At 37.0% G+C, this 23,231-nt stretch overlaps 3 protein-coding genes across 4 annotated transcripts; all 3 read right to left on the reverse strand.

Moving 5' to 3' along the window:
* Positions 1–984: 984 nt before the first annotated feature.
* On the reverse strand, positions 985–5,550 carry LOC127435039 (RAD51-associated protein 1-like). 2 transcript variants are annotated; one of them, XM_051688170.1, is made up of 10 exons: positions 5,350–5,550; positions 5,078–5,133; positions 4,811–4,955; positions 4,578–4,684; positions 3,570–3,647; positions 3,336–3,404; positions 3,051–3,203; positions 2,743–2,925; positions 2,014–2,151; positions 985–1,898 (listed from the first exon to the last, which is right to left on the reverse strand). In XM_051688170.1, the coding sequence occupies exons 1-10, from the start codon at positions 5,364–5,366 to the stop codon at positions 1,771–1,773; spliced, it is 1,074 nt and encodes a 357-aa protein (XP_051544130.1). In that variant the 5' UTR covers positions 5,367–5,550; the 3' UTR covers positions 985–1,770. The 2 variants fall into 2 exon arrangements, with proteins under 2 accessions (XP_051544130.1, XP_051544131.1); XM_051688171.1 differs by having other exon boundaries at positions 986–1,898; positions 5,078–5,130.
* Positions 5,551–7,580: 2,030 nt separating this feature from the next.
* On the reverse strand, positions 7,581–9,264 carry LOC127435040 (fibroblast growth factor 23-like). The gene is made up of 3 exons (XM_051688172.1): positions 9,024–9,264; positions 8,806–8,909; positions 7,581–8,245 (listed from the first exon to the last, which is right to left on the reverse strand). Exons 1-3 carry the CDS (start codon positions 9,262–9,264, stop codon positions 7,814–7,816), a joined length of 777 nt encoding a protein of 258 aa, XP_051544132.1. The 3' UTR covers positions 7,581–7,813.
* A 10,263-nt stretch (positions 9,265–19,527) lies between these two features.
* LOC127435132 (fibroblast growth factor 6-like) lies at positions 19,528–22,403 on the reverse strand. The gene is made up of 3 exons (XM_051688345.1): positions 22,055–22,403; positions 21,478–21,581; positions 19,528–20,192 (listed from the first exon to the last, which is right to left on the reverse strand). Exons 1-3 carry the CDS (start codon positions 22,401–22,403, stop codon positions 20,016–20,018), a joined length of 630 nt encoding a protein of 209 aa, XP_051544305.1. The 3' UTR covers positions 19,528–20,015.
* Between the last annotated feature and the right edge of the window lie 828 nt (positions 22,404–23,231).

Here is a 23,231-nt window from a genome sequence, read left to right on the forward strand (position 1 = left end):
ATGTTTGCTAATTGTTTAAGACTGGTTTATCTTTTTCGATATAACATACTCATTGACAAAAAGGATAAAGTATTTTCTTTATGCCTAGTGATGAATCTGTAGTTACATGAAAACAAGTCTCCTATTACATTTCTTTTTAAGAGACCAACTACCTATAAATCAACTGAAAGTCGTGCCACCCAGTTTTCTAAACATTGCATGGGAGGGGAACACCAGGACATTGAATCCTGGTATGGGTTATGGTTCTAAGAACTGGGAGAGACTTTCTTCTTCTTAAAGGGACAGTTCACCCAAAAATGAAAATTCTCTCATCATTTATTCACCCTCATGCCTTCCCAGGTGTGTATGACTTTCTTTCTTCAGCAGAACACAAAGATTTTTAGAAATATATTTCAGCTCTGTAGGTCCTCACAATGCAAGTGAATGGTGACCAGCTTTTCAAGCTCCAAAAATCACATAAAGGCAGAATAAAAGTAATTCAAATGGCTCCAGTGGTTAAAGCTATGTCTTCTGTTTTGTAATATGGATTATTTTATTCTGCCTTTATGTGATTTTTGGAGCTTCAAAGTTCAAGCCATCATTCACTTGCATTGTGTGGACTTACAGAGCTGAAATATTCTTCTAAAAATCTTTGTGTTCTGCAGGATAAAGTCATACACATCTGGGATGGCATGGGAGTAAATGATGAGAGAATTTTCATTTTTGGGTGAACTATCCCTTTAAAACTCACATAAAATACTCATCTGCTCCAATTTTACCACCCTAATTTTATCATTAAATAAGAGTAGCCAATCTTAAACACTGCAGTCCATCGCCATTGTGGATATCCTGGATTTGGGGTAGAATAGAAGTATATAAATAATCTACAAGATTTACTAAATCTAATTGATGTGACAAAGTTATCAAATGTGTCTATCTCTCTTGCCATGTGTGTTTTTATGATTTCAGCCATGAATCAACATTTGAATTTGCCCAAAGCAATGTTTATTGATGGCCCTTCAAAAACCCATCATTTTTCAATGATTATCAAGGAAATAACTCTTTAGGCCTCAGGCACAGATCAACTTTTCGAGAGTTTATATATGGTAATATATTATTTGTTAATAACCCCTCCTTAAATAATATTTCATACTATGTAAAAAGATTTGTCATAAGCTTTCTGTAAAAAGTGTTGATGATCTGGTTTGCAGTATCAGTGTTATTTGCAAAGCACTTTTCACAATACACATTGCTCCATAACAGTTTTACAGAGAACAGCGCTGTGATCTCTAGTAAGATAAGAAACCTTGTAAGTAACCAAAACAGCAAGGACAGCCAATCATCATGTTTTGAAACAATTAGTTATTAAAATAATATTAATTGTTCCCACAGCTCTGGTCACTAGAGGGAGACAATCTGCAAGTATAACAGTAAATACCATCACTGTAAATACCTTAACTACAATAAGGAGCAAACACAAAGCTCTTTCCAAATACATTTTTTTTTTTTTTTTGTCAAGTCAAGCATGTACAAATTTGAGCATGTCCTCAATCTTTAATGTTTATCATAGTGCATATTTAAAAGGCTAAAATACATAAATACACCACATTTAAAAACCTTACAACAAAAAGTAGAAGTAGTAATGAATAGAATTATGAATGAAAGAGCTTTAAAAATAATCTTAATATGGACTTTCTAGAAATTCTCTTTGGGAGGGGAAACTACCAAGCATCCCCTCGATAAGACTGCTGGGCAGTTAACAATTACATTGTGTCTATAAAACAAGTGCGTTTAGTGAGCAGCAGTATTAGAGTGCAGGGGTTTGACTCTGGCAAGACGGGAAAGTCCTAACCGCAGGCCCTGTCCAGGAGACTTCACAACTGCATTCTGAGATGCACCAGGACTCCTGCCAACCAGACCTGGACATGGAGTTAGAGAGAGGTTACAAAAGGGTCACACATCATGGGAAAGTTCTCTTTTATCATTGTTCTGAGCTGCATGAGCACATTCATTGATTTCAGCTATCAATCTCACCAGGTGGATTCCACTTTGACAGTCTGTCCCCTGCAGGACTGGAGCAGAGTGCAGGTTTAGATAGAGATGAAGTAGTGGCGGTCTTCTTTAGTCCAGACACAGGAGCAGCTGGACTCTGACTAATCAGTGGTTTGGAGGCTGTCAAAGAGATTAAAACCAGATTGCAATTCATCAACTAACATGTACAAATTGAACATTTAAAACAATTAAACAAATGAATTACGGGGGGCCTGGGTAGCTCTGTGGTAAAAGATGCTGGCTACCACCCCTGGAGTTCGCTAGTTCGAATCCCAGGGCGTGCTGAGTGACTCCAGCCAAGTCTCCTAAGCAACCAAATTGGCCCGATTGCTAGGGAGGGTAGAGTCACATGGGGTAACCTCCTCGTGGTTGCTATAATGTGGTTCGTTCTTGGTGGGGTGCATGGTAAGTTGAGCGCAGATGCCACGGTGGATGGCGTGAAGCCTCCACACGCACTATGTCTCCGTGGCAACGCGCTCAACAAGCCACATGATAAGATGCGCAGGTTGATGGTCTCAGACGCGGAGGCAACCGGGATTCGTCCTCCGCCACCCAAATTGAGGCGAATCACTACGCGACCACGAGGACTTAAAAGCACACTGGGAATTAGGCATTCCAAATTGGGTAAAAAAATAAAATAAAATGAATTACTAAAAAGAATGTCAAATTCAGACTAGAAACATCTAGTATTGCCACATGACAAAACTTTACCTGTGCCTTTTGCTTTAGAAGCTTTTACTGGCCTTTTCTCCTTCGTTTCTTTCTTGTCTTTTGCTGCCTGTGGGATCTTTTTTTCTGTTTTTTGTTTCACAGTCTTCTCCTTTTTCTTCTTCACTGTGAACGTCTCATCCTCACTCTCATCTTTCTCGGTGAAGTCTGCATCGCTTTCTGAATCTGTAACAGGAACAACTCTAAAACAGTAGTACTACAAACTACATGAAATACGTAGTAGATAAAGTTGCTGGTTTCATTATTGCAATGATGGTCCCAGTCCAGGTCTATGTGTTACTAAAATGAACCTGGCGTGTTTTGCGGCTGGTAGTCTTCATCTTCTCCACTGTCCTTCTCCCCCTTTAGTGGTTTTCTCTGCTGCTCTGTGGCTTTCGTAGAGGCTTTTATCTGTTTGGGAACACTGTGAAGGGAGGCTTGCATACTGCTGATCACATTCAACCCTGAAACACAGAGGCACAATTCAAAATATGACCATATACATTCAAAATATCAGAATACGGGGCTTTTTTGATAACAGATGCTTTTCTCATGTTAATATCTGACAGATTAAGAATTAAATAAACCTACATTACCTAAACTATTGCCATCAACACTACAGTTTGACAGAACAGGAGGGGAATCTAGATGTGGCTGACCTTCATCTATAAGGTCAAAGAGGAGACATTCATTAAAACAACTGACAAAAGTATTTTGATGTGAAAATGTCAGATAAGGCTACATTTGTTTAAACAATATTTCTAAGTAAACAGTTAAATAATTAGTATTATCACATAGTATAAAAAAAGAAAAGTAGTATTCATTATTACCTATACTTTTGACATCAGCACTGCAGTGAGTTAGAGTAGGTGGTGAACTTTGAAGAGGCTCAGACTTGACATGATCATCTGCAGGGCACAAAACAAATAAACAAAATAATTATAACAACATACAGTTGAAGTCAGAAGTTTACATACATCTTAGCCAAATACATTTAAACTCAGTTTTTAACAATTCCTGACGTTTAATCGTTTTGGAGCAGTGGCTTCTTCCTTGCTGTGCAGCCTTTCAGGTTATGTCGATACAGGACTCGTTTTACTGTGGATATAGATACTTGTCTACCTGTTTCCTTCAGCATCTTCACAAGGTCCTTTGCTGTTGTTCTGGGATTGATTTGCACTTTTTGCACCAAACTAAGTTCAATTCTAGGAGACAGAATTTGTCTCCTTCCTGAGCGGTATGATGGATGCGTGGTCCCATTGTGTTTATACTTGCATACTATTGTTTGTACAGATGAACACGGTACCTTCGGGCGTGTGGAAATTGCTCCCCAAGAATGAACCAGACTTGTGGAGGTCCACAATTTTTTTTTTTTCTGAGGTCTTGGCTGATTTCTTTTTATTTTCCCATGATGTCAAGCAAAGTGGCACTGAGTTTGAAGGTAGGTCTTAAAATACATCCATGGGTACATCTCCAATTGACTCCAATTAGCCTATCAGAAGCTAATTGACTAATTGCCTAAAGGCTTGGCATAATTTTCTTGAATTTTCTAAGCTGCTTAAAGGTACAGTTAACCCCTGGAATTGTGATATAGTCGATTAAAAGTGAAATAATCTGTCTGTAAACAACTGTTGGAAAAATTACTCGTGTCATGCACAAAGTAGGTGTCCAAAATGACTTGCCAAAACTATATTTTGCTAATATTAAATCTGTGGAATGGTTAAAAAATTTGTTTTAATGACTTCAACCTAAGTGTATGTAAACTTCTGACTTCAACTGTATAGCCCAGCCTTTTCGCTATTAGGCAAAAGATTTCGACCATGTCAGTAAATACACACCTGTACTGGTGGCACATTCTCCCTCTTCTTTTCTGGAGGAGTCTAGCAATGACAGTGTTAGAGCTGCCTCCAAATCTCTTTCATACAGTTTATCATCCAGAGACACCCTAAAATATAAAATCACATTCAGTACTCAGTGGTGTTTTTATAGAATAATACATGCAATGGCTCTTCAGTAAAGCTCTTCTGTAAGAAATTATGGAAACAAAGAATTAATAGTAATAAATTGTTACCTCTTGCTGTTTCCTGACCCAGTGAGATCAACAACAACATGATTTTGAGATGCACTTGTAGTCTTTTGGCTTCTCTCTGAATCAGGGTCTTTGATGGCTACCCGAGCTTTTTTGGGAGGAGGTTTCACACATGCGAAATCCTCATCTGCAACAAAAACAAGAAAACAACAACTGTACACAACTAATTCTGAAAAAAAAATTATGTAAACATTACCAAGCTCTAAGCATGTGTAGAGTCATATCCAGAAAGTAAATTATATTTCTCACCATCCTCATCTTGGAAATATGAGTAATGTGAGTAGTTAACAGCTTTTTTATTTCTGCTGACAGATACACAGAAACAGTTAAAAAAACACAGTGCAACACAAATATCAGAACATATTGAAACAAATATGCCAGAAACAAGAACATACACATTATAAACATCATCTGCATACAGCAACAAGCACAAAGACCACGTGATATGACAACTTCCATCTAAGGCTTAGATGTTGCATTGAAGTGAGGAACTTATATAGGAAAAGGTTCATAATACGAACCTGGACGGTCGGTCCATTCTCCAGATCAGTCAAAGAGAGTGAATAAAATCTCACTGTATGCCCCTGAACACTGATAACTACAGATTTATTTCTCTACAACGGTTTGTAAAATGCATCATAGACAGTTAGACGGTCTAGTTTGACATCAGAGTTTGTCTGTCCATGTTTTTGTGTGAACCGCTGCACTCTCAAGCAACCCGCCTGAAAACAAACGAGAAAATTAATTTAAATATACGAATTTACAATTCGTCAAAAGCGCGTCTTCGGTTTAACGATATATTAGTTGTCAATAATTTTTTTTATTATTTCTATCCTCTTTATTTATATTGTCTTTATTGTTGGTGAAACTTCTACAGAGTGTCTTTTCGATAAGATCAGATTTTGTAAGTTTTGATAAAAGTCGAATCTGCGGATAAGATTCAGCAATTGAAGTCTTCGCGGATTTAGAACTCTGTGGTTATGTCACGCGCATTAAGTTTATTTGTTTGTTTGTTTGTTTGTTTAAATAAAACTAAATACGTTTAATTATTTTACATGATTATATACATTATGTTAATAATTGTATATTACATTATAGTTATATTACTTTTAATAAGTTTTATTCAGTAAGCAAATACTTTTATTTCATTTATCAAATATTTTATTTAATTTTTAGAAGATAAATAAATAAAAGTGAACATGTAAGCATTAAAAAAACAATTTTATATATATATATATATAAAGACTATAGGCCCAAGCTCTTTAATTGTTTGTTAGCCAGTGTTGGGTAAATTACTTAAAAATAGTAATCCACTACAAATTATTAATTATTTATCTAAAATCGTAATCATATCACTTTACTAATTACTTCATTAAAAAGTAATCACATTATTACTATATAAATTACTTTCTAAAACACTTTTCAACTAAAAAAATCAAAATAATGTTTATATTTCTTTCTTGTTCATTGTTACACACAAGTCATACACACAGCACCTCACATTTCTCCTTCACAATGACTCGTTACGGGACCATAATTCATGTATTCTACATAAACAATATATTATAAATAAGCATAACCCTATAACCCTATGTACTTAAAAGTAATTACATTAATTGAGTCAGTAACTGTAATCTGATTACAAGAATTTTAAATGTAAAGTTTTACACTATTTTGTTTTACTAGAAAGTAATTAGATTAAAGTAACAAATTACTTCGTAATTGGATTACACCCAAAACTGTTGTTAGCATATTACAAATAATAACACATATTATGTCAAGATTTTGCCAAAGTTATAAGAATATAAAAAGTTTTAGTGAGTGTATGTTGTTTCTTTCTTTCTTTTATTTTGATATATATATATACATATACTGTATATGTCTTTGTTTAGCAACGAGTCTAATAATATATATAAGTCTTATATAGTGTCATACATCTTAGTTGGGCTTGATGGCAGTGTCTATGTACAATCTGGGCACAATTTTTTTTTAAACAAAATGTCTGAGAGATCAACCAAAAAAGTATTATTATGATTATGAATTCAAAACATGTTGCTCCAAAATCATATTCTATCTCCTATTTTACTTCAGAGCTTTCCTGTAAGCAAGTCCCGGTATACTATAACTTAAAGGCTGGTTCTGTGTGAGGCCCTTCCTTTTTTCCAAAAATAACCAAAGAGTGTTGCCTTTGAGATGGGAAACAAAAACAGAATGTGGAAAGGTTTATTCTTAATTTGGAAACCAGATTGATGTTGCAGATTGATTCTCAGTGTTCATTATTCACCTCTAATGACAGGCGCCTGGGATGAGAAAGTCAATGTTAAAGCAGCTAAAGAGACCGTTTCCTTTTAAACAAATCATAGAGTCCAGTTCAGCCACAACAGGGCAGCACCCACAGATAACACTGTGATGAACTAAAGAGATGGAACTAGGGTTCACTGGCAATGGAATGAGAAATAAAAGAACATATTTTCTTTAAACAAGAAACCTTTTTTATTTATATATATCATTTAAAACAAGCAAAATGGGTAATATAACATTTTTCTGCACAACTAACACTCAAAGCATCCATATAAATACCATAAATAAACATTTATATGTAATTCAATAAATAAATACTTTTTTGGTTGACAATTGTTGTCCACAGGTGGTGTCCAGCACCAGTGACAAATTTAGGCTGGCAGGTGAAAAAAAATAATAAATATGTAAAAAAAAATGTTTTATATTAAAACAATATTTGTTTACAGGATCCATCAGTAAAATGTATTTGATATATATATACGAGTTGTTCAAATTGTTTTTCAGATGTACAAAAAAAATTATATTTGTTCAGGAGTTGTTCAGGTTTTGTGGGATGCAGATTCTAGAGTCTGAAGATATATAAGTCCTTAAAAGCTATTACTTATGATGGAAAATATTCTGGTGCCACTCTCTTTAACTTAAACCAGCGACGGTCCACAGTCACTCCATGGAGAATGATTAACATTATCCGACAATTCCTGAGATCCGAGGGCTGCTGGGGCTTATTTCATGAAGGAGATCCCAAGGGTCATCATCGGAAGGGGAAATGAGGGTTTCTCTGGAGTTGTTGCGACCTTCGGATGGTTCGAAGTCAAAGTCCCCATCGTCCTCTTGAACCGCTCTGGAGTCTGATGCCTCTCCGTTCTGGAGCGCATTCAGCGGGTCTGATGGATTCACCTGCCGGTTTCTCCTCTCCCGGTGCTGTAGGCGCTCTAGTGGAACCGTGTTCTTCTCTGATAAGAAGAGAGAAGACTGAGGGAGATTTTGGCCGGCTGTAAACACCTGTTTTGCCCCATCCAGGTTTAGCAGCATGCTGTGCTTGGTGGAGTAGTACACGTCACGATGGTTTTCCAAAAGTTTGTGATGAAAAAGACAGTCTTCTTTATTGCAGACCGTCTGGGAGGAAAAATAAGGTTCAAATATGTGAACAAGCACTAAAAACAAAAAGCTGTTGTGGAACTTTCATTTTACGCTTACTAGCCAATATGCATTTGCGCAGTAACTTGTAAAGAGTGTCCCAACAGAATGATTGACTATTTATAATCCCCTCTTGATGTATATGAAGGAATAGTTCACCCCCCCAAAAAAACAAATGAGCTTCTCTCATTCACAAATATAGTGAATAAGGAGTTACATTTTGGTCTGTTTCTCACCCAGAACTGATCCTATCGCTTCAGAAGACATATCTTAAACCACTCAGTTCGTATTGATTACAGTTATGCTGACTTTTTGTCCTTTTTGGAGCTTTTTGGACCCCATTGACTTGCACTGTATGGAACAAAAACATCATATATCCTTCAAAAATATCTTTCGTTTGTGTTCCACAGAAGAAAAACAAGTCATATTTGAGATGGGATAAAGGTGAGTAAGTGATGAGACAATTATTATTTTGGGGTGAACTATCCCTTTAAGTTCAACTCAAATTCATTTTTGACAGCGGATGAATAGGTACTTACAGATGTGAAAAGAGTTCCTCCTGCATCCATACACAAAAATCGGTTACTTTTGACCCCAAATATTGCAAGACGGTCTCTGCTCTCCGCTTTTAATAAAATTACACCTGTTTGAAATAATGCAACCAGGATTAAACAAATAAAATATGAAGATTTTTTATTATTATTATTTATTGTCCCCTGAATATCAGCCTCCCTTTTAATAAAAACTGTATACTCACTGTAGGAGCCTCGGTTTGTAGTTTTACGCACGTGTCCGTTCAGGCTGATCTCCAAGTAGAAGTTGTTGAAGTCTGAAGTGGTCTGGAGGTGGATGAATCTCCGCGGGTTCCCCCAGTTGGAGCCCAGGAGAGGAGAAGGATTGGGAGCAGCATCCGCAGGTCTGAATCCCTGGAGAGCTGTGAGCCACAATGCAAGAAGAGAGGAGTGCAGCATTTGCAGGTTGGAAAGTGCGCAACGCATCTTCACAGCGCGCATAAAAATCAGTTTGGAAAACTGAAGTTGTGTTGTGTTAAAGTTTGCGAGCGCGGCTATTTAAACTCATCCTGTGCCACTCCTCGTTGCCATCCTTTACGCAACACTGACTCGCCCCCGGAGCCAGAGGATGTGAGGGGGCACCTTCATCATGCCCACCTTCTGTTTGTTATGAAAGCAATTGACCGGTAAACCATAATTAGTTTATCTTTGTCAATTTTGCATAAATGTGACTTTATTGTGCCCACACTTCACACATGAACAGAAAACAACTTGGAATAGACAGACCTCTCTCGGTTCATTATTTAATGGTTATTTTGCCTATGGAACCATTTGGTTTTCTCAAGTTTATATTTAGGACCCTCTAATATAATTAGTATTATTATTGGACTAGTTTACATGATCAGTTGTCCTTCCATCTGAACACATATTGAACTTCCTCATGTTGGCCAGCAGAGGGAGCATGTGCCTCATACATTTCGGACAATAGAGGTACAATAACTTTAAACATAATAATAATATGATAATAATAATAATAATAATAAATTAACTCACAAGTGTGTAGTTTATGCATTTGATTTTACATTGCAAATTCAGTGTGAACTCTATTGTTTTATGCAAACTATTTATCCTATATACTTATTCTTTATTCTTACATACTATTTTATTATTTTTATATAACTTTAATATTTTGTAAATAAATTATATCAAATATATAACATCTTCATATATTATATATTTTTATGTAATATACAATTATATATATATATATATATATATATATACACACACACACACAGAGAGTTGTAGTCAGAAGTTTACATACACCTTAGCCAAACACATTTAAACTCAGTTTTTCACAATTCCTGACATTTAATTGTAGAAAACATTCCCTGTCTTAGGTCAGTTAGGATCACTACTTTAAGAATGTGAAATGTCAGAATAATAGTAGAGAGAATGATTCATTTCAGCTTTTATTTCTTTCATCACATTCCCAGTGGGTTAGAAGTTTACATGCACTTTGTTAGTTTTTGGTAGCATTGCCTTTAAATTGTTTAACTTGGGTCAAACATTTTGGGTAGCCTTCCACAAGCTTCTCACAATAAGTTGCTGGAATTTTGGCCCATTCCTCCAGACAGAACTAAAGTATTTTTACATTCGATGATTTTTTTCTCATTTCTCTTACTGTATCACATCGTGATCATAAGCAGGAAAACTACCCTTAGACCTTTACACAGTTTATACAAACGGGTATTACAAGTATTTGATAAAAAAACAAATACATATCATCATTGTCATATATTTACGAAGTATAATTGTTGTAATTTTGATAATTGTGTTAATTTTAATATTTGTTGCCTAATGTACAAAATTATTAACAACCTTGCTCCAACACCATTGAAAGAATTTGTGTCATTGCGCTTGGAAAACACAAGACAAACTAGAGGCTCTTTAAGAGGAGATTGTGAAGTGCAATACAGAGCCTCAGCCTTTGGTCGTTCAGCTTTCTCTATAAGAGCTGTCAATATTTGGAATACGTTACCAACTATCATAAGACAATGTCCTACTCTTGCACAATTTAAGTTATATCTGAAAATATGTTTAAAGACAAGCCAAATTTGCTAACACTGAATAATTTGTAATCCGGTAATTTGTAATCATAATTTTGAGCAGTTTTTAATTTAGTAGCTCATGTATTTAATCATGTAATGCTATTTATTATTGTTATTAGTACTGTATTTTTACTTTGGGTATTATGTTTTTGTCTGCTGTCTACTGACTAATGTTTTAATAATGCTTTTGTAATTTATTTTTTTTCTGCCCAGGGACTACAGATGAAATTCTGCTCTGTAGCTAATTCTGGGGCAGTCATCGACTATCCATTGTCCCTTTCAAATAAACTTCTAAATAAAAATTTTGGCCCATTCCTTCATACAGAACTGGTGTAACTGAGTCAGGTTTGTAGGCCTCCTTGCTCGTACAAGCTTTTTCAGTTCTGCCTACAAATGTTCTATCGGATTGAGGTCAGGGCTTTGTGATGGCCACTCCAGTACTTTGACTTTATTGTCCTTAAGCCATTTTGTCACAACTTTGGAAGTATGCTTGGGGTCATTGTCCATTTTGAAGATCCATTTGTGACCAAGCTTCCTTTATGGCTGATGTCTTGAGATGTTGCTTCAGTATATCCACATAATTTTCCTTTCTCATGATGTCATCTATTTTGTGAAGTGCACCAGTCCCTCCTGCAGCAAAGCACCCCCACAACATGATGCTGCCACCCCCATGCTTCACGGTTGAGATGGTGTTCTTCGGCTTGCAAACCTCACCCTTTTTCCTCCAAACATAACGATGGTCATTATGGTCAAAAAGTTAAATTTTTGTTTCATCAGACCGGAGGACATTTCTCCATAAAGTAAGATCTTTGTCCCCATGGGCACTTGCAAACTGTAGTCTGGCTTTTTTATGGCAGTTTTGGAGCAGTGGATTCTTCCTTGCTGAGCTTTCAGGTTATGTCGATATAGGACTCGTTTTACTGTGGATATAGATACTTGTCTACCTGTTTCCTCCAGCATCTTCACAAGGTCCTTTGCTGTTGTTCTGGGATTGATTTGCACTTTTCGCACCAAACTACATTCATCTCTAGGAGACAGAATGCGTCTCCTTCCTGAGAGGTATGATGGCTGCGTGGTCCCATGGTGTTTATACTTGCGTACTATTGTTTGTACAGATGAACGTGGTAACTTCGGGCGTTTGGAAAATTCTCCCAAGAATGAACCAGACTTGTGGAGGTCCACAATTTTTTTTTCTGAGGTCTTGGCTGATTTATTTTGATTTTCCCATGATGTCAAGCAAAGAGGCACTGAGTTTGAAGGTAGGCCTTAAAATACATCCAATTCAGTACACCTCCTATCAGAAGCTAATTGTCTAAAGGGTTGACATCATTTTCTGGAATTTTCCAAGCTGCTTAAATGCACAGTTAACTCAGTGTATGTAAACTTCTGACCCACTGGAACTGTGATATAGTCAGTTAAAAGTGAAACAGTCTGTCTGTAAATAATTGTTGAAAAAATTACTTGTGTCATGCACAAAGCAGATGTCCTAAATGACTTGCCAAAACTATAGTTTGTTGTGGAATGGTTAAAAAATGAGTTTTAATGACTTTAATGACAACCTAAGTGTATGTAAACTTCTGACTTCAACTGTATATATATATATATATATATATATATATATATATATATATATATATATATCACATTTAATATTTATTAAATGTGATATTTATTTTATATTTTTAATTGCTTTAAATAACTTATTTTTATATAACATACATTTATCATTTCAATTAGGTGAACATGTATGAAAGAATATTTAGTTGTCTTTAAAACGTATATTTTTGTAACTTGTTTTCATATTCAATTATACAGCGACTAAATGTACAATGACTGCAAATGTAATTAATTTGTTGTAAAATTAAACTAAACAGATGAATCAAGTGATCATCAAGCTCATCTAGATTTCAAAAACACTGAAATCTAGCTCCAAGCAGATAATATTGAAGAATGCTAAACTGTTCCTTAAAGGAATATTCCAGGTTCAATAACAATTAAGCTCAATCTACAGCATTTGTGGCATAATGTTGATTACCAAAAAATAAATTTTGACTTGCCCCTCACTTTCTTTAAAAAAAAAGCAAAAACCTGGGTTACAGTGAGGCACTTACAATGGAAGTCAATGGGGCCAATCTGGAAACGCTAAAATACTCACCATTTTAAAAGTATAGCCACAAGACATAAACAATATTCGTATTAACATGATTTTAGTGTGATATTCGCTTACTAACCTTTTCGTTGTAAAGTTATAGCCAATTTTACAACGTTGTTGCCATGACGATGTAATGTCAACAAACCCTAAAATGACTGTAAAAATGATGATTTAAACAACTTTGCATCTTAAATAATACACGAGTCTTGACAGAATTAATGTAAGTGCTTTTATAAAATTAGAAGCTTCACATTTCTGCATTTAAACCCCCAAAAATTGGCCCCATTCACTTCCATTGTAAGTGCCTCATTGTAACCTAGTTTTGCTTTTTTTTAAAGAAAAGGACGGATGAGTCAATACAATTTTTTGTGATAATTAACATTATGCCACAAATGGTTTCGATTGAGCCTAACTTGTATTGAACCTGGAATATTCCTTTAATTATATCCGATTAGATAACACAATATAGGCACTTGAAAGTCTGACAAGAACATTAATGTAAATGTTTGATAGTAATATTCCTTAATTAAACAATGAAATATTAAATAACTGTGTTTAATGGATGTCATATGGTTGCTGTTTATTATCTGTAAAACAGGAGAATGGATTTATGAACTTTTAACCTCTTAGTGAAAGAAGTGAAAATGTAAAAAAAATAAATAATAATAATTAAATTAAAAAATCATGACAGGAAAGAAGGTTATGAATTAGTTGCAAGTAGTTTATTTAACTGTTTCATATTGTATAAATGATCCTGTATGATTGAGACATCCTGACAGCATGATTGTGAGTGAAAATTATTTCTAGAAAAGTTCTAGAATCAGCTCTGGGCACACTTTGAGTCCAACCAAGACTGCTCACTATACTTGCTACTTTCAGCATAACAAAAAAATGAGAAACAAATACACAGACACGTGAAATAAAAGAAAAAAACAAAAAAGAAAAGAAAAAGGACAATGTTTTATTAACAACAGGAATATGATTAAACTGCTGTGCACAGCACATACGTAGAAAAATAAAAAAACAAATATATGTTTTCATACATAGCATCAGTGATTGTTTTTGTTTCCTACTGTCACAAAATCATTGCAAGAAATCATAACTAAGGCAGGGGGTGAGTCATGTGTTCAGAGAGAGTGCAGAACTTTCAAACAGAGAGAAAAGCACACAACCCACAAAATCTTGGATTGCGCAAACATTACTGGCATGCAGAGTAACAACTGCAGCTAATTATTAAATGATTCTTCAGGAAAATATTTAGGATATGAACAGAGTATTAATAAATAAATCAGAACTATTTGTTATTTTTTTATCAGTAATTTTTTTGTTGTTATCAGGTGCTCTGTGGTTCTGGTTCAATGCATGAGTCTATTTGAAGTTGGATATCACTGTCATTTCCTTTTTAATTGTGTTTTAACCAAAAGTACGTAGTTTGGTAGTGAAATAAAAATAGACCAGAAGTGACTAAATGATTAATGCCACACTCCTAAAAAAGGAAGCCGTTCAAAAGCCAATCATAGCTCCAAAGATTCCAATACTTGAAGCCTGCAGTCATGCATGCGCACATACGTTTTTCTCATAAACTTGAGGGTCCAGCTTCTACCAGGAAACTGGTGTCTATATTCTATGCCCAATAAACATTTTTACAGCTGTTGTTATAAATCCAAAAGACATCCATCAGCATTTGAGATGGCTCCGATTCCCGAATGTTCACGCACATCACTCATTCTTCACAGACAAGGATCATGTTGTCACAAACAGTAAAGAAACATCTGATTCAGCTCATTTGACTCTACATTAAGTTGCTTTAGATAAAAAAATCTGCCAAATCAATAGATGTACTCGATTTTCCACTTCTCCTCACCCTTCATCTAAATAAATATTATTGCAAATGGTTTGGACTATACCCATCACTCTTGGTTCCTAATTAAATTACTTACTTAAAACAGACTCATTTATGAAAAGCTGTGATTGTTGGTGGTAAATACCTACTGAGAGTTTAAGTCTCATTGGTACTCACAGTGCAATGAATTCTGAGGCACATCAGTTGTATATTACCCTTGATGGCACTATAGTAAAACTCCAAAGGATTATTGATGAGAAATTTGCTAATGGAAAAGCAATTACTAAATGCTGAAATATTTCTTCACATATCAAGACCAAAGAACAAACAGCTTGGCAGAGGCCAGAAATAATTTCACCTTTTTCTCCTTAAAGTATCAAGTCATTCCATCCTGATATATTCACTCATAAAGGAAAGAGCCAGCCCAACACATAGAAGCAATCAAGTGAGAAGATTATGGATTCATGGTGACCCTCAAAGTTAAAAAAGATAAACTGAGAAAATTGTTAGCACACTGCACAGAAAAAGCAAAACTGAGCAGGAGAGAGCACAAAATCCAGACCAACAACTGCAGTCAATAACAATAAAGACTATAAACCTGCCTTGGACTTCCACTAAAATTTATTTGGAGAATAACAAGAAAACGCAACAAGATCCAGGATGGCATGCAGACCAGACCATTTTGCCCCTCGGTTAAAACAATAGTTCAAACAAACATGAAATCTCTATCATTATTTATTCATCCTCATGTCGTTCCAAACATGTATGCTGTTCGTTTTTCTGTGGAAGACAAATGTTTTATTTTTTTTGGAGAACCTTCATGCAGCTCTTTTTCATACAACAGTTCATAGTGACAACAGCTGTCAAGCTCCGAAAAGGACAAAAAATGGCTACAATCTACAAAAATCCTAATAGTACGAGATAGCGAAATCATTTGAGTTGGCACAAAACGTAGGACTTTTATTTTCATAGAGAAAAACAAACAAAACTCAAATTTCCTGAATTTAACAAACTTAAACCTAACCATAAAGCCATAAACCATGATTTTAATAGGAAAATAATTTCCCACTGTACAATGGAAGAAAGAAAACATCAGAGTTTGGAACGAGACGAGGGAAGCATATAACAGGTTATTTGCATACCTCAGTTATTTGTATTACATAAATAAATATCGAATGAGTAACCGAATTTGTTCACAGATGCTTCCCTTCTTACAATAAAGCATTGGATAGGAGGCTAGCTCAAATTTGATGCCTGTATTGTATCAGTTTGAAATTTGGGTTGTTGACTGGTTGGTTGGTCTAAGACCCCATTTCCACCTAGTATTAAGATGCGTTTCGGGTGATCCGATCACATGTGGTCAGCCCTAAATACAGGTCTAAACGGGGTCTAAAACGTTTTGTGATCGGATCACAGAAACTCGCATGTGTCCACATCACATTTGAAGGGTACACGCTAGGGCTGGGTGTTATGTCTTAAAAACTTATATCTCTATATTTTTCAGTTAATTTACTATATTAGATATATACAGTATCTTTATAATTATGTATTTGCTCTAAAATGGCTCAAAAGTGTTTTTTTGCTTTTTTGTTTGTTTGTTTGGTTTTTTTTTTTTTAATCAGAGGAACCCTCGTTTCATCCAAACAGCCACTGCAGCCAAGTAGATTCAATATTTTAAAGACATTAAATTAAAATATAATAATTAGTTTTTCATTAAAAAACAAACACAAGAGAGAATGAAATTCAATAATTGTCACTGATATGCACTTTATATTTATATTTCATATACAATGATACATAGTAGCTTAATAAAAAGCATTATTTACCTTCAAAATTTTTACTGTGCAAAGCTACTTCAATGACTTATTTTTAAAACCCCAGTTGAACATTGCATAATACTAAATTATTACTGTGGGACACGTCAGGATGATTATTATAATATAATTATTATTCTGATTATTAGATTTGCATTATACAAAAGTAAAAGATTTCTGCCCTGTTTACTTTACCTCCACCTGGGGCTTTTATTTCGACACAGAAAGTATTTGACAGTTTACAATGTTCTGCATTTCCTGAAATGCTGTAATCTCCTCTTCGGTTATACAGTACCACATTTGAAGATTTGTATAATATCTTGTAGCGTTTTTATGTTATTTTGATTAATTGTGCAGCCCTGAAGGATCGTGAATTGAGTCTACTGATGCGCTCTTTATGAAACTTAATGGCCAAATGAAAGCATGTTAAAATCATCGTGATATTCACGATATTGGTCAATTTTACATAGTCAGCAAAATTATCTCGATTATTTCATTATTTCGTTAATATTCGATATATCGCCCAACCCTAGTACATGCTAATCCATCCTGTATGCGTCCCAGCAGCAGTGAAGCGCCACCCCTCACCTGTCAATCAACCGCTGCCCTAAAACAAGAGTTTACGAGCAGCTTTAAAAGGAAATAACTGTCCGATCTGAAAATTTTAGAAATTTTAAAAAGCGGATACATACACATCACAGGAGCTTCACAGATCTTCTTTAGTGTGTCTGATATCAACACAGATGACAAGCATGTACACCTAAAGCTCCTTTAATAGAGGTAATCCACTAAAATAATGGATAATTCGGCTTGACATGTTGCGTTTGTGCTTATATTACATTTCAACCGCATCTGGGAGAAACAGCACATCATTTTTTCCATGCTTTCTTAGTCTTTTCTGACTTTGTTGCACTTTATATATCATGCAGTAACACACTGACATAGTAATTGATGTATGTTGTCATGAAACAGAGACCCTCCCCTCCAAATCTGAACCCAAGTGGTCACTGGAGACGCATTTAAGTAACCAGGTGTAAACAGCGATGTGTCTCACCTGACCACGTGTGATTGGATCACTAGTGATCATAATACTAGATGGAAACGGATTCAAAAAGTAATATCTTTTCACACGAGACAAGCCATACAATACCGTTTATTTCGTCATCGATGTTTGAATCATTGCGAGTTGTCATAAGACTACGCTGAAAAACGCAACAGTTCAAATGAGATTTGAGGCCTGCAGCAGAGGGGAAGATTTTCAGTGAATAAAGAGCTATCGGATGGCTTTCACAAGTTTTTGCACAATTCATATGGCCTAGTTTTATGGTACTTTTAGGGTGTTTTTGTATTTTGGGAGCTTGACAGACTTGGTCACGTGCTGTATGAAGATTCTTCAAAAATCCTCTTGTTGGATTTCACAGAAAAATAACAGTAAACATGTTTGGAACGACATGAGAGTGAATAAATAATTATATAATTTTCATTTTTAAGTGAACTATTCCTTGAACTCTTTGCATGGCTACGACCATGGACTAAAGTTGGATGGAAAACCGGAAAGAACCCCTGTGCTTCTACTGGAATTTCAAGGTTTCTGTGCACTGCGGCTTTTTTTTAGATGCCACCCCGTGGCCTCTGCTCAGGTATTCCACCCCCTAGGACCCACATACTTCAAACGGATTGAACAAACAACCAGGCTATGTTGTCCCATAAGTCTTTCTAAAATAGCGTCATTCCTTTCCAGTTCCCTTTAAAGAAAAAGTCTCTCCAGGGTGGGGCAACATTTGGTGACAGAGATTGATGCAAACAAAGGCACACAGACTGAAATCATAAAAAACAGTGACTGTCCCTCAGTTTGGATGCCACACGGCATCTGCCCTGTAATTACATTTGCATAGAGCAGCTGCACAGCCTGCAAAGCCGAGTGCCACTGCAGTGCCTCTGCAGCAACAGGAAAGAGCCCTGACACTCAACACACTGCCCCCTCTACCAGGACTCACACACAAACATCCACATGGACAGGTGCACACACACTCACACTTTCACCAGAAGCAAAAATAAACAAATATACTGCACGTATTCCCTTGAATCAGATACCATCGCTGATGGCAAAGTGCAATCTGAAACACATTTTGCCTTTAGAAACAAGCGATAAAGCTCCGGCCTACTGGACTTTATCAGTGCACAGTCAGTATTTACAGTATTTTCATTGGTTTAGAAGACTTTCTCATTCACAGCGATGCTTAAAGCTTTTTCAAGCGCTCCTTTTGATAAGCAATAGTAAATTTTAACCAGCCATGTCTAAGTTTGTGGGCAGAATCATTTTTAGTGTGCACTTGCATCAGTTCCCCTGTAGTTATCTTGCGTTTCTTTTTTTTGAGTGTTTTTTTTTTTTTTTCTATTTTCTTTACAAAAAGATTCATTTCAATTGCAAAAACATAAGAAAGTCTAGTCAACAAATAAAACCTACAGCCTCTAAGCTCGTATAGGGTGAAAAGATAATGTTTCACCTCATTTCCAATCCGCTTCATAGACAACAGAAGATGCTGAGCTACAGAGATGACAGTGCAGCCTTTGGATTAGTGTCCATGAGTCACTCTCGTACGAGCTCAAAGTGAGACACGGCATTCTCTAATTAGAGAAAAGTAAAATAAAGCAGAGATGCACACCCCTCCCCCTCCCCCCTCCCCGGGGCCCTCGTGGGAGAGTCCCTGAGGGGCCCTGGCTAACATATCAGCCCTATTTCTGACGCCCTGGGGCGTTCCGAGCATGCATGTTAAAGGGGCGGCGTTTGGGAATGCAAGAGAGATCAAGTGCTCACAAAATCCCACAGCATGAGAAAACAGAAAAAAAAATAAAAAAAAAAAACAGTTAAAAGATAAAAAATAAAAAAAAATAACATAAAAAACAAGGTCTCATTATGCTTGTCTCGGCTCAGAACTAAAAATAAACAAGCATTCATGCACCCTTTGAAATCATATAGGTAGCTCTTTGAGGTAATAAAACTGTAATTTCACGGTAAAAAGCCAAGGACTTCCGTCATTCACCCCAGAGTCTGTTTCATACTTGGCAAGCACCTGACTACAGAAAGAAAGGCTATGTGAGCCTCCACATCCAAAATGAATAATATATAAAATACGTAAGCAGCAATGGATAGCATATTCCGAGATTCTAATAAAAAGCTAACCTGCCCAAATATACATATAAAAAAGAATAAGTACTACTTTGGTGACATTCTTGCAGTTCCTTGTATGTCCATATGTCATTTTTTAAATCTCTCGGGAGACCAGTGCAAATGAAGACTTATTGCGAGAGTCTGCTCATATTCGAGGGAGGAAGTGGGTGACCGTCATAGCCGTGGTGGCCTTGTTGCCTCTCTTCACTCGGCCTTGTTTGCTGAGAGCGACATAGAATCCCTTGTAAACAGAGGACTCGTAGGCATTGTAGTTATTTGGCAGAAGGGTCTCCTTGAACTTGCATTCATCTTTAAAGGTAGCCTGAAAGGAGGACCAGAGAGGATATGTAAATACCAGCATTCACTGGAAAGTCAATGCAATGCAGCAATTAGTGCTTTCCCATTTTGCTTTCCAATTTGGAAAAATCTGTCAAATTCCACTTGACCATCAAAACCACTGACTTATAAAACTTGAAGGCCTAATAATCTCTCAGCAGGTTTATTAAATCTAATTTATGATTTCTTTTAGACTGTCCTTAATTTTTATTTGCTCTGAAGTATTTCTACTTTATCAGTTCTTCTCCAGGAGATTATGTTGTAACTCGCTGCAGTTTTTGGATAGAGCTGTCATCCGCCCACAGGCCTCGAGGGACCAATAAATGTAGCACTGCGCTTATCACACCTATCCTAAAACTTCTGCCAAGACTCCTATGTCTAACTTTATTAGTTATATACTATACCTTTAATACCTTGGGTAACATTTTACATTACAGAGGTCCATGTTAATTTCTACATAATACAGTGAATAATTATGCATACTGCTAATTATGAAACTACTAATAATTTCTAATAGTACTGATAAATTATGTGTAAATACAATCGGGTTCAAACCAGGCACACATTGTTTTTTTTTGTATTTCTCATTACTTATAGTTACATTACCAATAAGTAATGAGAAATACTAAAAAACAATGCACAAATAAAAAGAGTGACAAAAACTGAAAAATAAGTTAAATCATGATTATGAATTACTTTTGCCTACATTATAGATGCTCTGAAGTAAGCAACTATACATTACCTGTGACTGTGTGCCAATGCACATGCGACTATTTCTGATAAATAAAACTACCAATATTATCGATGACCTAGCATACTGGAACAGACCGAGACGTTTGTTTAATAGGCTTAATGTGAGTTATTCGAATAATCCTTTGCCCGTGCTCGCAATTGAGCCGCTGGTCTTTGGCACTGTGCCTGGAATCTAATGCACCCAGTAATGCATTTAATAATAATTTGCAATAGCATTACAGCTGTGGCAAATGTCTTGGTTCAACAAACCAGAGAGCATTATCATTATAACGTATGAATAATTAAATGCAGCGCACTTCCATGCTCTCTCTGCACGTGCGGCAGTGCCATTGTTATTAGTCGCGCAGCGGCCTCACGTGCAAAATGCATGGATCATTAATTGCTTTTAAATGAATAAAGGACCACCAATTTTGAGAAACAAGAGCTGTTTTACACACAATCAATGTTGGACTTCAGGGATGCACAGCCACTGACTTAAGAGGAGGCAGGAATGAAAGGAAACAGTTGCGCACACCTACCGTGCCGTACAACCTTCCTCTGCTATTCATTGCGACAAACAGCTTGCTTTTCACACCGTACAGGCTAACCTCTCCTCTGGCCACAGTGGAAATCTCAATGAGACCTAATCAAACAGAAAAACCACGTTACACAAAATCAAGCGGCTCCTGAGTGCTCCAAAAAAGCGAGCGTCAGAACAAAAGGCATGCGGTGGGTGGAACCTCTGCAGGTGGATGCGCACAACATTATTATTCATTCGCATCAACCATATGATGAACATCACTCACACTTTCAGGCGTGCATGTTCTAAACGTTTCTGGGCCGCAGAAGGAGCCGGTGTAAAAATAAGTTGGCTTCTATATCCGTCCCAGAATTCATGACATGTTTAAGCCCAGGACAGTTATTTAGCACTAAGGGATACTGTGTTTTTTAATAGATTTGTCTTTGCCTTAAAGACACTTGACTCTGCGAGCACACAAGTGTTACATATAAAGAATAAAGCTCGCTGTAATGGAGCGCTCCGCTCAGATTATGTGCCGTTAATTACTGCATGTCATTTTTGGATGGATGGATGGATGGATGGATGGATGCACTCACTGTACTGGTTCTCAACATGAACCCCGTTTATCCTGCCGTCAGGGAGGACCTGAAGATGAAACCCGATGCCTACATTGCAGTACAACCTCCGCACTCTTTTGATGCCCAGCAAATAGTCATTCTCCCAGTTCGACTCTGGTTTCTCTCCAGAAATTCCCAGCATGGAGCGGGAGAAGAGGCTCTCCCATCGCTTCTCCAATAAAGTTGTACTGTTAGTCATTCTTGGAAGCGGGTTGGAGGACACGATCCCAAGTATGAGCAATCCCAAGAGCAGAATAGCAGTCCTTGGCCAGTGTTGCGCGTTGGCCTCGCAGGACATACTGATGAGGAACCTTTGCGCAATGGCCATCCGGTTTACCTTCGGGGCACGTGGTCAAAATTAATGGCACTAAAAATACCACTCTTCTTGTTTTTCTTCCTTCGGCATGGTGTTGCAGGCTTATTTTAGCGAGGCAGGTCAGGACCTCGGGTCGGTGGCCCGAGCTGAAAGGAGCAGAAGAACGGGGGGAGAGCGCGACACAACTTGTGGTGGTGGTGGAGAAGGTGGTGACCATGTTTTGTAGCTCCTAAGCTTCGGGTCGTGGAGAATGCCACTCGCCAAAATCCCTATCTCACTTTAGCAAGCACCCTCATCCTTACATGACATCATATCAGGGGAGGGGGGAGAAAGAAAGAGAGGGAGAGAGAGAGAGAGAAAGTTGCAAGCGACCAGAAGAACTGCCCCGTGCCGCAAACACCGCTGAACTGATGATGGGACGCTGCTGTCACTCCACATGTGAAATGGGGGTCGCATGCTGAGCCTTATTGGACGGCTTGTTCGAGATCATGGGATGCGATGGGCACTCTGGCAGCGCCCAAATCGGGACGGTGGTCATATGTCTGACAGCCCTGCTTCCTTATTTAGCAGGATGGTGTAAAAACAGTCCAGTTGTCACCGGAGAGCAATGGCACCCCTGTCTGTCACACCCCAGGCTGTTTGTATAGGAAGTTTACACAACGAGCCGATTCCAGAATATTGGCGGAGGGATGTTCTTATCTTCCGGGAGGCTTCCGCTTTTAATGTCGCGGTGATGATGATGAGAAAACGCACCTACACGGGAATGCTCGGACCGCGCGTAATGCCCGGACGTCAGCAGATGCTGCGCCTCGTTACGCGGTTCCCCAGGTGCGCATAGAG

Source organism: Myxocyprinus asiaticus, chromosome 45, assembly GCF_019703515.2.
Source record: "Myxocyprinus asiaticus isolate MX2 ecotype Aquarium Trade chromosome 45, UBuf_Myxa_2, whole genome shotgun sequence".
Lineage (NCBI taxonomy): Eukaryota > Metazoa > Chordata > Actinopteri > Cypriniformes > Catostomidae > Myxocyprinus > Myxocyprinus asiaticus.

Excerpts from the sequence above, each read along its gene's own strand:
- LOC127435039 (XM_051688170.1), bottom strand. Across the intron at positions 4,685-4,810 it reads GGGTCAGGAAACAGCAAGAG|GGTGTCTCTGGATGATAAAC; the intron begins GTAACAATTTAT and ends TTTATATTTTAG. Across the intron at positions 2,152-2,742 it reads TTCTAAAGCAAAAGGCACAG|CCTCCAAACCACTGATTAGT; the intron begins GTAAAGTTTTGT and ends TCTCTTTGACAG.
- LOC127435132 (XM_051688345.1), bottom strand. The coding sequence starts at position 22,403 with ATGGCCATTGCGCAAAGGTTCCTCATCAGTATGTCCTGCGAGGCCAAC. Across the intron at positions 21,582-22,054 it reads TCATGTTGAGAACCAGTACA|GTCTCATTGAGATTTCCACT; the intron begins GTGAGTGCATCC and ends CTGTTTGATTAG. Across the intron at positions 20,193-21,477 it reads GAGGAAGGTTGTACGGCACG|GCTACCTTTAAAGATGAATG; the intron begins GTAGGTGTGCGC and ends TCCTCCTTTCAG.
- LOC127435040 (XM_051688172.1), bottom strand. The coding sequence starts at position 9,264 with ATGCGTTGCGCACTTTCCAACCTGCAAATGCTGCACTCCTCTCTTCTT. Across the intron at positions 8,910-9,023 it reads TACAAACCGAGGCTCCTACA|GTGTAATTTTATTAAAAGCG; the intron begins GTGAGTATACAG and ends TATTTCAAACAG. Across the intron at positions 8,246-8,805 it reads GAGGAACTCTTTTCACATCT|ACGGTCTGCAATAAAGAAGA; the intron begins GTAAGTACCTAT and ends TTTTCCTCCCAG.